At 41.3% G+C, this 14,352-nt stretch overlaps 1 protein-coding gene across 3 annotated transcripts in view; it reads right to left on the bottom strand.

Moving 5' to 3' along the window:
- The window catches only part of Aig1 (androgen induced 1), a 259,955-nt gene extending 246,700 nt beyond the window's left edge, over nucleotides 1–13,255 (bottom strand). The window contains exon 1 of one of the 3 annotated variants that reach the window (XM_055627717.1): nucleotides 12,986–13,255. In XM_055627717.1, the coding sequence (XP_055483692.1) occupies nucleotides 12,986–13,126 (141 nt within the window). In that variant the 5' untranslated portion in view covers nucleotides 13,127–13,255. The remainder of the gene's footprint in view (nucleotides 1–12,985) is intronic. The other 2 variants (XM_055627715.1, XM_055627716.1) reach the window with 2 other exon arrangements.
- Nucleotides 13,256–14,352: the final 1,097 nt, after the last annotated feature.

Here is a 14,352-nt window from a genome sequence, read left to right as displayed (position 1 = left end):
AATAATAATAATAATAATAATAATAATAATAATAATAATAATAATAATAATTTGGGTCACAACATAATAGTTTTGTACAGAAAACAAAAATTGGTTTCAACATGGTCAAAATCAAACTATGATATTAACTCTTGATGTTATGTGGAAATTCAATATATAAAAAAAATCACTTTAAATCATCATGCTTTGTTGGTCTCCAATAAAAACATTAACTAACACTAAAGCAACTAAGTCATAGCTCACAAGAACACATCCGAGGCTGCTCACATATCTGGTAGACATCAATATCTGAATGAAAGACACACTTCTCTTTTTGATAATAGATTTCAAAGACATGGAAGTCATTAAGAAACTGCTCATCAACAGTTACCATACAGTATCTACCTACCACTCAGATCAGCATGGCTCTCCCGCATTGGACAAAAGTAAGATCTTAGGAGAAGCCATGCTAAGAGGTTTGAAGGCTACGTCGTCTGTGTGATGACAATATTGCAAGCATCTTCAACTTCTTCTACTTGTTTTCTTATTCAAAGTCACAAATTACATTTTTGCCTTGAATGAAATTCTTAATTATTATTTGAAAATCTTACACATGTATACAATGTTTTCTTGACCAGATCCAACCTCCATTTACCCTTCATACTTTCCTTTATGTAATTATTAAACGTGCATGTGCACCTTCCCATACCTATATTTCCTGATCTAAGATGTCTTACCTGAGAACTTAGGCATTTCATCTCTCTACCCATCCTCAGTATTACATTAGTCCGTAATATTAGTCCTGAAATGAACATGGTCCTTACAACACTTGGCTCTTGTGCTTGTGTTTGGCCACATAAATAGCAATTAGGATATTAGAATGCATTGATTTACCCAGTCAGCTTACATAATTAGTTGACATCATCTCATGTAAGCCTCACAACAACCTTATATGACGGGCATTATTATTATTCCTGTGTAGCAAGTGAGACAAACAAATGAAACACAGCATTTGGCCTTGCAGAAGGGAATTAATTTGTCCAAAGTTAGTTGATAGATGGAAAAGCTGCAATTGAAACTCGCTCTTACTCCTGAATGTAATCACTTATTGCTTACACTCATGTAGACTAACAGACATGGAGTATCACTAATATTAATGAGCTCATATGTTATATATAAGTCCCTCAATAAATTGTCAGCATAATTTGCTGAGACTCATGTTTATTATTATCATTTTATATTCAACTATAAAAGAATGTCTTGTAAAACAGATATGTTCTTTCAGAGCACACAGTGGGTTGCAAGTTAGCCACAGGCTTATGAAGATAACTGTGGTAGGAGATCTGAATTTGGTAAGTTTTCCTGTGGTTCCTGGTAGTGAACAGCCTCAAGAAGCATTCTCACCTTCCGATCTCCTCTAGGCTTAAGTAGTGGAAATCACTGACAGGAGACTAGACAGAAGATAGAAAAGAAGTTTGAGGTTCTGTTAAGTATTTTTGCTGTTGCTGTGATGCAGTAACATGACAGAACATCTTAAGGAAGAAAGGGTTTGCTGCTCCTTACAGTTCCAGAGGGATGAATCCCATGATAGCAGGAAGGGCATAAGAGCAGGCACAGGAACGCAGAGATATTTCACCACACATAGAATACAAAGAGGAAGAACAGGGAGCAGGGGCTGGACCATAAACCCTCGATGGCCCAGTGATGGACTTAAACCAGCAAGGCTCTATCACCTAAAGGCTACATCATCTCCAGGGCCACCAACTGTGGACCAAATGTTCAAATACCTGAGCTTCCGGGGACATTTCTCATTCAAAGCTCTGCAGCATCTCTGTTCTCCTCAGTTCTACATGCCTTCCATGCCCCATGTATAGAGGTAGATAGTTCCTTAACTATGCTTGTTCAAATTACTTATTTGTAGTATTGCAAAAATCCTGCATGGATACAAAGTAATATGTTCGAACAAGGAATATGCCATAGCATTTTTAAAAGGATATCTACATGTGTAGAGGGGTGCTTGCTCACGGGTACACATGTGCAAGTGGGGCCAGAAGCCAACCTGTACATCTTTCCTCAGCAGCCATCTACCTTGTTTTGGAGACAAGTTCTCTCACTGGCCTGGGGCTCACCAATTAAATGAGATTGGCTAGCCAGGGAGCCAAGAGCAATCAGCCTATGTCTGCCTCTCCAGCGCTGAAATAACAGGCATTTTCCACTACACCTGGCTTTTTAAGGTGAGTTCTGGGGTTGAAACTCTGCTGCTTATGGTTGAGCAGCAAGTACTTTACTTGCTGAGCTTAGTCTCTACTCCGTGTATATCTTTTAACAAGAGGATGGATGTGTAAGAAGACTCTTACAGAAAAGGGATGGGTCATGGTGCAGCACAGATACTTTCATCAGACTCCTAATGTTGAAGGGCCAACTTTTCAAATTGGACCTCATAAATCACTCATGACTATGCTAAGTCCAATTGTAATGGAAGATGAGCAGAATGCACAAGAGGACACATGGTTACCATACACAGAAAACCATTCTAATCTCTTCAGCCATGTTGATTCTATACTAATTAGTATTAGGACATGAAGATTTATGTTTGGCTCAAGTATTTATTAGCCCAAACCAAATGTAGCTAATACCACTGTGTTTTATAAACTCAGAGTTAAAGACAGCTAGTCACTTACATTTATGAGATATGCGGTGAAAGGTTTGCAGTGCCTGGACAGGAAACTGTGGGGCTGAAGCACATTGAGTGATTCTTGGCATTTGGATAGCAGACATTCCACTGTAGAGGGCTAGCAGCAATGTAGACAAACGTTCTCTCTGGTATTGGAAGGACTGCAAAGTGATCTAAAGTTAAGACATGCTCTCAATGTCTTAGTATTGCTATTCTGTGTCTAAGAATTTATCCCAGGAAAATAATCACAGCTGTGCATGAGATTTATCTATTCATACATTTGCTAGGACAATCAATAGATACACCCATATAAAGGCATATGAACTTGTTGAAAAGTATAATGGCATGGAAAACGTTTACAAAATATTTTAAGAAGCAGGTATTAAAACCATAAGCAAGCTATTTCTGGTGCCAGTCCAAATAGTGCAAGCTGCCATCCCCTATCATTCCAAGTGATTGCTAAAAACTGAACAGAACACAAAAAAGCAGCTGTCAGAGAAGTTTGGAAAACGCAAAAGGGCAGGGAGATTGGACGCTAATATGGATATGAATAAGGAGCACAGGATGAGCTCCCAGGACTCGGATATCTCTTTTGTTCCCCAGGTATGAGCTGAGAGCAGACTGACTCCAAGAACAAACAGCAGAAACTCCTCAGGAAACCCTTCTTCTGGGCCAGAGGACTAGCAAGACTTCTGTGTTCTAGAATGGGGAGGCCACCTCTATCTACCCCTACTTTAACATAAATATCTCTTCCCCTTGCCCCTGGCCTCCCAATAAAAACCCTTCCTCTGTACTAATACAGTGTGTGTGTGCAGTTGTCCCTAGAAAATAAGCAGAAGGTAGACTATGAAAGAGGGATGTATTCTCTTTTCTTGCTTTGTCACTATGAAGGTACACCCTGGGTGTGGGGGCTACATGACAGCATGGGAGGCTAAAAGTCGAGAAGACTCCACCCTTTGAGCTAGGGGAAACAGGACACAAAGCACATGACAGACATGCCTGGAAGGAGAACCTGAAGAATGTGAATACACAGTGCATGAGAACTGACATCAGCCCCAGGCACAAACAGAAAAAGACCCAAAGAAACAGATTGGTGGCTTCAAACCCTGAACTGCCACCTATGTCTACATTCAAGTCCCAGCTAACCCGAGCAGTGCAAGCTCCTGTCAGACTCAAAAAGCATCATGATGAAAATATTCTACTGACACTAAAACCACCATGAAACAGACGATGAAACTGGAACCCAAACAGGATGATACCTGCTAGAACAAACCAGTGAGTTAACATTACCATACGACTTTGAAATGGCCCTGCAACCTCACTCAATTCTTTTTTAAAGTTTGAGGTATTAAACCAAAAAACTTGATTTGTACAAGTACACAGAAAAATAATATATACACTTTTATTTTATTTTATTTTACTATTTTATTTTATTTTATTTCTTTTATTTTATTTTAGTTTAGTTTAGTTTAGCTTAGCTTAGCTTAGCTTAGCTTAGCTTAGCTTAGCTTAGCTTAGCTTAGCTTAGCTTAGCTTAGCTTAGTTTAGTTTAGTTTAGTAAATCAGCAGATGCTAAGTCAATGTTGGCCTGGAATAACGAGACAAGAGTTTAAGGCAATTCTTCGGAAATATTCTTTAAAGTAAATGTGAACGCTGTTCAAATGGATGACGAGGAGAAATGTATTGCCAGGCAACAGCAACGTAAAAGGAACCAGACGGTCATTTCAGATCTAAAACATACATTATCTGTTTGGATGAGTTTGTTGTCAACTTGACATAAGCTAGTTATCTGGAAAGAAGAACAGCAATGAGAAAATGCCCCATCCACATTGCCTGTAGGCAAGTCTGTAGGGCCTTTTCTTGATTAATGATTGATGTGAGCAGACACAGATCACTGCAGGAAGTTCCACCCTTGGGTCTTAAATGGTATGAGAAAGCAGGCTGAGCAAGCAAGCCACTAGGAGCAAGCCAGTAAACACAGTTCCTCCACAGCCTCTGCTTCTTGCCTCCGGCCTCCTACTCTAAGTTCCTTTCCTGAATTTTCTCAGTGACAGAGCCTGACTTGAGAGTTGTGAGATGAAATAATCCTTTCCTACCCAAGTTGGATTTGGTCATGGTGCTTTATCCCAACCATAAAAACCCTGAGTAAGACACTATCCAATTTTTAAAAACTCAGTGAACGTGCCTAGTACAAGTACATGGTAATAAAAGAAATCAGTGCCTTTGAAGCTAAGTCAATAGAAATTATGCACCCAAAAAGAAAAAAGAAAAATCTGAAAAGAAAAAAAAAAAAAAACTCAGCAAACTGTGACACAATAACTGGAAGTCAGAGGCCCAGAGAAAGAGATGAATGACTAGGACAGAAGAAGTACCTGAAGAAATAATGGTTGAAAATTTCCCCAGCACTTGGGAGGTAGAAACAGGTGGCTCTCTGTGAGTTCGGGGCCCAACCTAGTCTAAAAAGTGAGTTCCAGAACAGCCAGAGCTACATAATAAGACCCTGTCTCAAAAATAAAATTAAAATTAAAAAAAAAGAAAATAGAAAACAACAACAAAAAAAACCTCCCAAATTGAGTGAAAAGAGTGAAACTAACAATGAACAAAAACCCAACCAGCGCAACTGCAACACGATCCAGAAATTATGTCTTGCATATTTATAAGAAAGAAATGAAAGCTCATGATCACATAGAGAAGCCTGATCATGAATATCCATTGCACCTTTTTTATAACAGCCCAGAGTATAAACAATCCTGATGTCCTTTAATGTGGGAATGGCTAAAGAAGCTTTGGTACATCCATTAGCATGAAATATTAACAATTTGTATGAGCATCCAGAGGCTTATTGTGAATTAAATAAAGCAATTCCAAACAGCAAGATATGTGTAAGTAGTTAAAATGATATTTAAAAATCATGGAAATAGAGAACAAATTTAAGATTGTAAGTAGTCAGGAATGGAAAGGAAAAAAAAAAACAGTTACATTAGGGATCTTTGTGAGAATGGACAGGGCCCTGGGTCCACACCTTAAATGCTCCAGTTCCTGTCTCTTGGGTAAAGCCTACTACAAAGGACCCTCTGCCTTTCCTACAATCGTTGATAAACAGATAAAATAGAAAAGACCCCCACATACTGAACAGGACACAGCTGGAACTCACACATTCAGAGGATAAAAGTTCTTGATTCTGAGAATGGAAGCTTAGTATCCTGAGTTCAATCTCTGAAATCCAAATGAAGACGGAACAAAAGACACCACAAAGTTGTCTACTAACCACTAAATATGTGTCATGGAATATACACAAACATTCACAAACACACACATATACACATAAAGATAATAAAATGTGATTAAATAAAATTGAGAAATTTTAGTACATTTAACAGTGAACACAGTGTTGATACAAGGCAGCATTCATGAATTTGAAATCCATTGTGGTAAATGAATAAAAAACTAGACTTAAAAGCATATAGGAGGCCTTCTGTTCTGTTTCTAGAAAAAGGTAAGACTATAGGAAAAGAACACAAATACCACTGTAGAGCAAATTTGTGGCTGACAATTCAAGGGAGTGTTTGACTATGGAGAGGCAAAAATACAAAGCTATGTTTTAGATAGTTATGATAATAATTACAGAATTCTATGCATCTGTCGAAACCTAGAAAAAAATACATCAAAGAGTATTTAATGTATGGAAAATAAAAATAAATTTATGGAGAACATGCACAAATTTTTGTGTTTGTAACAATATACATATGACTGTCGGGGTAAATGTTAAAATACTAGCATTAGTATCTGAGTACCATTTAAATTTGAAAATAACTTATAATGTGTTTTTTAAAAATCTGGCACACATGTACATATATGCATACAGGAATACACATACCTGTAGTTTAACATTTTGTGTATTTCTGTCAGCACATAAATGTCTAAAATAAATAACATCTTGAAACACTAAGATGTAAAGAAATTAGAAAGAACTAAGATGGAAATGCTGTCTTCCCTATGGTTTCCTGTATTTTGCAAATATTTACCCCTTTTAACTCTTTAAATTTTTAAAATACTTTGTGGTCACTGATGTACAAGTTTTCTATAATGACTACATATTGCTTTTGAAGTTAACATTTTCTGTGATATAAAGGCCCCTATGATATAAAAGATAAAGAAGGGCTAGCATGCCCCTCCCCACCACACTCCACCTCACCCCTCCCTCCCCCACAGAATAAGTTCTACTCCACAATGGAGCTTGTCAATGGGTGTGTCACTTTTGTACACTGAGATTCACTGCACCGCAGGAGAGAACTGAGCCCTGTAACAGTCTCCCACAGGCTGCACAGAGAAAGCCTTGCTATTAGAGAAGCCCAGGCAGCTGGGTTTTTCCTAGCTTGGTTGGAGCACAAGAATATCTGATTCAATGTGGAAAGTTGTACTATTGTTCGCGCCTCCACAGAAACATGTGACATTTCAGGGCAACACAGAAAAACAGATGAAAACCCTCAAAAGCAGTTTCCAATTTTGCTAAATGTTAAACCAGACATAGGGGAATGGCAAGGGTGGGGACAGCAGTGACCTCAGCCTTTGGTCAGATGACTTTCTGTGATCTCAACACCATTCTCAACTAAGGGAGGGAATGGGCGAAGAAATCAACCACCATTTCACCTCTCATGACTCCTGTGACCAAAGTTGCTTCTGTTCTATGTCTGATCCAAAAGAAGACTAGCCAAAGAGAGGGAGGGAGACACAGAAGGGGAAGGGAAAGAGAGAATGGAGAGTGGGGCAGAGGAAAGAAGAGAGGATTCAATGCAATGGAAAGGATTATTCTTTCGGATTTTCTCCTAGATTAGGAGTTCTGCACTCCATTTGAGTGTTCTGCAGAAGATACTGCAGCTACACTCTCTGTTTAAAATCCGAAAGAACTAAAAACAAACGCCTAACTTTGTTCAGCAGTCGAATGAACCAGTGGGCTCCACATGGCACCTGTGACTTTGGCTGGCCAAACTACACATCATAGTTATGTAAATAACATGCAGAATGCCCAGCTATTTCATTTCCTTTTCAGATTAAGCCATGGACTGTAGTCAAGTAGGTACTTGGAAAGTATGTAAGTGAACATAAGACTGACTCAAATGCAAAATGCAGTATACCTAGGCAGCTTATTCTGTCCTTCACATTTACATAAATGTGTCATGTCTAAAGCAAAATATGTATACGCCAGGAACACTGGATCATTCACCTCCTGCTCTTCCCATTCTGGAGCCTTTATTATTCTGTTACTTCAATGTTTTTCTTAAATTCTTCTTCAATAGGTAATAGAATAGATAATGACAACAAAAATTAATGGATTCTCAATTCCTTCACTCAGATAAAATATAAGACGTTGCCTTGGTCTTTCATAAAATTATGAAACACCAACTTTAAGAACATTTAATTAGCTAGACAGTGATACATGTTTTTAATCCAGCACTGAGAAGTTTGGGGTGGGGTCAATGTCCTTGAGTTGAAGGCCAGCCTGGGCTACACAGTGAAACTTAGTCTAAAAAAAACAAAGCAAGCAAAAGGATGTTTAATTATAGTATTCAAAAGGGATTATCTAGCACATTACTAGTGGCCCAAGTATGAGGCTATAAGTGGCAGCCTTGAAGACTCTGTGCCTGGGAAGAAGCTTCTTCCTGGCACGTTGTTAAACATTTATTTTTCCAACTCTAAAAACAATGAAACAATGGTGTGTGTGCATGTGTGTATGTTGGCTCCCATGGAGATTATCTTATTATGTTCTTCAATTGCAATAACTGATGTGTGGCACCAATTTTTCTCTTCTGTTTTCAAGCTGTAATGTTTTGCAAGTTTTCACTATATCATAGTTTAAGGTACCGTAAGCACATTTTGAAAGTATACACAATTACTATCTGCAGGCATTTCACATTGAATTACAAAACAGTACACTCTGAAGCATCATTTATCAAATTAGAATATGGGCAGGCATCACCTGATGATCTTATTAAGATGCTAATTATGACTACAAAGGAGTTTGGATGTAGAATGTTTGCACACTTGGTCCCCACTAGGTGATCACATTTTGGAAAGTTGTGGCAACTTTTCAAGGTAAGACCTCCTTAGAGGAGACAAGGAGGGTCAGCCTTGAGCTTTTGCTGTCCAGTCTCTGCTTCCTGGCATCAGGAGTATAACTCTATGCATCACACTCCTGCCAACAAGCCTTCCCCTTCATGGTGTACTATCCCCTCTCACACTGCGTGTCAAATTAAACAGTCTGCCCCTTAAATTCCTTTTCTGGGGGTATTTTGTTACTGCAAAGAAAATAATTACTAACACAAAAGATGTAATAGAGTGGCACCTGGAGCGAGCTGGTGATGCAGATCTGAGCTCACACTTTGTGCAATGGGGTGAAAGACAGCATCTGCCAATGTTAAATGAAAAGTCACTATGAAGGTAGTGAGCAAAGCACAGCCCTAGAAATGACAACTCTCAAAATGGTAAGTAACAAAACCTAGTGGATGAGAATTCCAGACCTCATTATTTATTTATCTTTAGAAACTTGAATCCAACATCATTGCTCATTTTGATAGCAAAATATCCAGTTCGAGTTTTCAAGGAAGTTGATTTCACCTCCACAGTTGGACATTCTACTGTACACAACTAAATAATGTGTTCAAAACACTAAAAACGGCCTCGGGGTTCTGGAAGGAGGGCAGGCAAGGAAAGAACACTCGCCAACTATTTGGAAAGAGGTCTTTCTGCTTATGCAGGGATTTACTACGAACGTATTGCTCCAAGCATTAACATGGGGCTCATACAACACAGTTGCCTTTTGTTCAATTTATGCTGATCTAATTCTAATTCTGTGTTTCAACTATCTTTGGAAATAATCACTATATACGCTGAAGAAGAATCATGCAGCCAGTAAATATAAGAATGAATCCTGACTATCTGACAAAAGTTCATTAGTAACGACATTGACTAAGAAAATATCCAAACAGGTGGTTTAAATTTCTTTCCAGTTCTTTTACAATTTAGAGTAGTCCTTCTGGCTTAGTATGTTGTCCAGCAATAGTTTCTGAGACAGTTCAAAGCAAAGAAAAGGCCTGGTCTTCTCCAAGTTTGTTCATCTCCCTCTATCCAATGTCACACATACACAAGTCCACATGATGAGCAGGTAAAAGCCAGTGTTTCCGTAAAATCCAAAATGAAACAATTATCTAATATGCATAAATGGCTAGCTGAATCTCGGCATTCCTCTGTGAGGAATGTTCTTTTCCTATTGCTGCTAGAACAAGTTATCAAAATTTTAGAGGCCTAACCTCTATAAGCTTATTATTTTACAGCTCCAGAGGTCAGAAGTCCAAAACAAGTTTCACCAAGATGAAACTCAGATGTTCGCAGCTCTATATGCCCTCCAGAAACTCTAGGGGAAAGTCCTGTTCCTCACCCCTTCCTGGTCTGAAGATCCTTCCCCCATCTCCACAGTCAGCAATGCTACCATTCCTGTCACTCAGCACCCAGGTACCTCCTGAGTCTTGTCCCATTTTGTTATTCTGCCCCATTAAGGGGCTCCTGACTACACAGAGCCCAGTTACTTATTCTGCATATCCCAGAAGGATAAAACTCACTGTATTCCACCTGAAGCATTAATTGTCCTCTTGCCTGGTAACAACATAGTCACAGGTTCTGGGCTTTAAGGTGTGGAAATCACTGGGTCTCTTGATTCCCCCACATAAAGACAGTCTTTTCCACTCACTAACTTGAATTCTACAATAGCACTCTAGTTCCTTTAGTCTTTCCACACTAAGAAAAGCAACTCTCAGGCAATAACAATCAAAGGCGACTGGTAACAACGAGCTGTGTCCCAGCTTTTGAAACTGCTAGAATGACTACCCTACCCAGAGACAGATTTGAATTCGTCCAGTGTAGCTACCACCACTACATCTGTGTCTGGATACAGGAGCCCAAGTTTCCTGAACCCTGTTCAAGTAATCTGATGCCACAGAACTAGAAGCCAACTATGGCTGTCACGATTAGTGCCCTCACTTGCAATCCAAGTTGGCCAGACTTGGGAAACTTCATTAAAACTGTGAAAAGCAAAGGCCCACTTTGAAGATTGCCTAGAATCCCTAAAATTGCCCAAGATACTAGTAAATAAAGTTTACTCACTGTCATTTAAATGCACACAGGAATGTAAAAACAGGTAACTTTCATTAGGATCCTCCTTTCAAGCCATCACAGGGATCTGACAGCTGTACAATGCTCCAAGGACTCTGAGCCTCTAATAGAATAATAACACTCTGCATGTTTTCTGGAATACAGTTCAGATGTAGTTTTTCTTACACTGATTAAGTGTAAGAAATAATTACACTGGTTAAGTGTAATTATTCAATTTCAACCAGGGGCCGCAGAATGTGACAAATTTGAATGATTAGATAAACAGAGGGCTAAATGTGAGATGAAGATTTAAACCTGAGTTTAATACTGAGCTACCGAAAACAAAAACAAAAACAAAACAAACAAACAAAAGACCTGACTCTATTACTGTTTCAAGTCATATGAGGGTAGTGGGAGGGAGAATGTTTCTTCTGAGTCTTGTTTTCTAACCCATAATAAGCAATGCCAATGTAAAGCAGCAACAATGCCTTGAGTTAACCAACACTCCCAGTTCCTACCCCTTGAACCCAATGACCTGTGTCTTGGCTCTCCAACAAGAACCATGTAAGGCAAAAGCAGAGAGGAACTGTGATCATATAGGGTATGGCTTCATCCTTGGCCACACTCAAACAGGCCAACTCGAGCTGAGGCAGGAATGAGAGAAGAGGCCTTGACTCAAAAGGAGTTCTGCTCACCTTGCACCCTGAAGGATTCTGAAAACCTATGCACGTATTTCTTTAATGCCATGTGAACTAACAAGTTCAAACACTCTTAAGAAGCTACACTGTTCCTTGTGCCTTGTGCATGCTTTAAAAGCTTTCTGTGCATGATTTTCAGAGCCTTGGGGCCACCAATGAACAATTGAGTGTACTCTATGCAAGCCTCTGCTGCTCTACACGTCTAGACAAGCCAGTCTCCACTGACTAGCCAATCACCCCAGCCAGGAAGGTAATCCTGGAGCCAGCCACCTACCTAAACCCTACCAGGAACTGACCAGCAAGGCCCTACCATGTACTCAGGTGGACAAACTGCAGGAAGAAAGGAACACTGGCAAGGCACTCATATGTGCAGAGGGAAGTTAATCCCAAGAAGGGGTTTAAAAGCCCAACTCAGGCAACACCAGGCAGCCCTGTGCCCAGAGACTGCTGGGGACTGCAAATGTTCTCTTGAGAGCCTCTACCTGCATTTCTTTAGGCATCTTAAACCTCTGGCAAGTTCTTCAAATAGGTTCAAATTTGTCAAAATGGAGGGTCAACAAAACTCGTGCCAACCATGTGGATATGCCAAGCTTATGCATAATCTGAGACAGTCCTAGCATTCCAGGAGTTGGCTGTATATTGTTCTCTGTGATCTTTTAATTGCTTTTGTTTCCACACATTGTCCATGCTTGATGACCTTTTAGTGCACGTGTGACTTGGTCTTGGTGACTTCGCACTCTCAGAAGTTCCAGGTGTACCTCATGTCATTACTGGGCATTGGGGCCACCCTCTGATCACCTACAGAAGTACTCTCAGTACCCAGAGCATAAAAACTGAAAAATAATAACTTTTGGCCTTCTGCCCCAGGTTAAAATTATCATGTGTCAACAGATGATTATGCAAACTACAAACTTTCACTGTAGAAGGAAGACTGGTCTGTGTAGGCCACAGGGTGAACTGCTCTCCCAGTGTTTGCAGGGGAAGGTTATAAACAAATTGTTGACAATGGCAGAGAAGCATGTGCAAAGCTTTCATTGGGTAATTTCTCTCCCTGGGAAGGAGGTGCTCTTGGGTGTTTCTAAGCCATGCTCCATGGACTCACACACTACTAAGTCTCCTTGGCGTGCTGCAAGTTTACCTAGCAGGTGGCTCTGGAGAATGAACCTGACGGTACTCATGATCCAAGCCAACAGATGCTTTTGGTGACAGAATTCTCTTTCCAGGCCACTTCTTAGAAGCTGGCCTGTGCCCGTTTGGCTGTGCCCCCATCTTTTTTACCTCCCTTAACCAGGTAAAAGTGAAAGGGCACCCAGGCCTTCATAAAAGCCCAGAGTAGCTGTTGGTGGTGAGCACACGTTGGTGCTCTCATGTCACACGCATGCACATGCGCGCGCGCGCACACACACACACACACACACACACACACACACACACACACACACAGTCTGCACACTGGACGGTGTTGGAACAGGACAGCCAATGGCCTTACCAGATCAATGAAGGTCAGGAACTTCCAGCTCCCCCCGTATGTCTGGTGCGAGGGCATTTCGATGGCCTTGTAGTTGCACAGGATGGAGCAATAGGACAGCAGGATGGCTACCCGCAGCACCTGGCAGGGGACCAGCGCCATGTTCGCGCGGCCTGGCCCGGCGGGGCTGCTCACGGGGCGGGCGGGCTGGTCGGCGGGGCGGGCGCCGTGGGAACCGGGGCGCGGCGCGGCGAGGGGCGGAGCGCGGGAGGCGGGGCGCGTCCCCCGGGACCGGCGCCGCGGTGAGCGCACCGGCGACCTGCGCGGGCGGGGCTGGACGGCCGGCGGCGGGCGGCCTGTGCCGGCTCTGGCGTCATCTGCGTCATTCTGCAGCCGCGTTCGCCGTCCGGGCCGGGCGCCCCCTAGGCGGTCCGCGAGGTCCGCATCCCGGGGCCGCCCAGGAGATGCTCCCTCCACAGCACCCGCTGGGATCAGAGCACGTAAAGCCACACACCTCCCACCCGCGCCGCCCAATTATACCTATTACTTAGGATTCAGTTGAGTGAGGATTAACGTTGATGAGCATTTATGACGGTAAAACCTCTTATAAGTTACACAAGGCTTTATTAATTATATATGTAACAGAAGATAAAACACGATCTTTGAACAAATTATTTTAAAAGTTTTTATGACGTGTGTGTACCTGTCCACAGGACGTGTGTGTGTGTGTGTGTGTGTGTGTGTGTGTGTGTGTGTGTGTGTACATGTGCCACAGGACAAATGTGGAGGCCGGAGGACAGTGGTATTCTCTCAGTCCACAGCAAGTGCCTTTATTAGCTGAGCTCTTTCACTGACCAGGGCAAGTTTTATAAATAGAAATCTGTGATGATTGCCGTTATTGCTATGAGACTGCATTCCGTTTAAAAGCCAAACCACGCAGAGGATGGAAATCTCACCCACGCATGTGTCATTTAATACAAATCTTTCGGAGTTAAAATTCCTTTTGCACTTCGACATCCCTCCTCCCCACCCCCACCCCTTATACTACAGCACCAGGACTCAATGAGAGAAAAGTAAATCTCAGCTGGATTCCCTCAGCCTTCCAGTAAACGTTGTCACAGGGAAGTTGCAACAGTCTGTAGGCAGAGTGGGGTTTTTAATAATTTTTTTAAATCATGATCATGTTTCACCAACCAGATAAACGGTCCGGTTATGAGAAGACCACATAGGTATTTCCTGTGGATCCATTCAAAACAGGTGTCCCCCTCAAATAGTCTCTGAGTCAGAGGGTGTAGGGGGAAGATGGAGGGGAAAGCATAGTCTCAGAGGTAAAGAGAAGCAAGCAAGTCTGACTTGTATCCTGAAGTTTTCCAATCAACCAGGGAAGA

The sequence above is a fragment of the Psammomys obesus genome, unplaced genomic scaffold (assembly GCF_907164565.1).
Source record: "Psammomys obesus unplaced genomic scaffold, mPsaObe1.curated_primary_1811, whole genome shotgun sequence".
Classification (NCBI taxonomy): domain Eukaryota; kingdom Metazoa; phylum Chordata; class Mammalia; order Rodentia; family Muridae; genus Psammomys; species Psammomys obesus.
The sequence above is the reverse complement of the archived record's forward strand: the minus strand, read 5'-3'. Positions and strand labels throughout refer to the sequence as shown.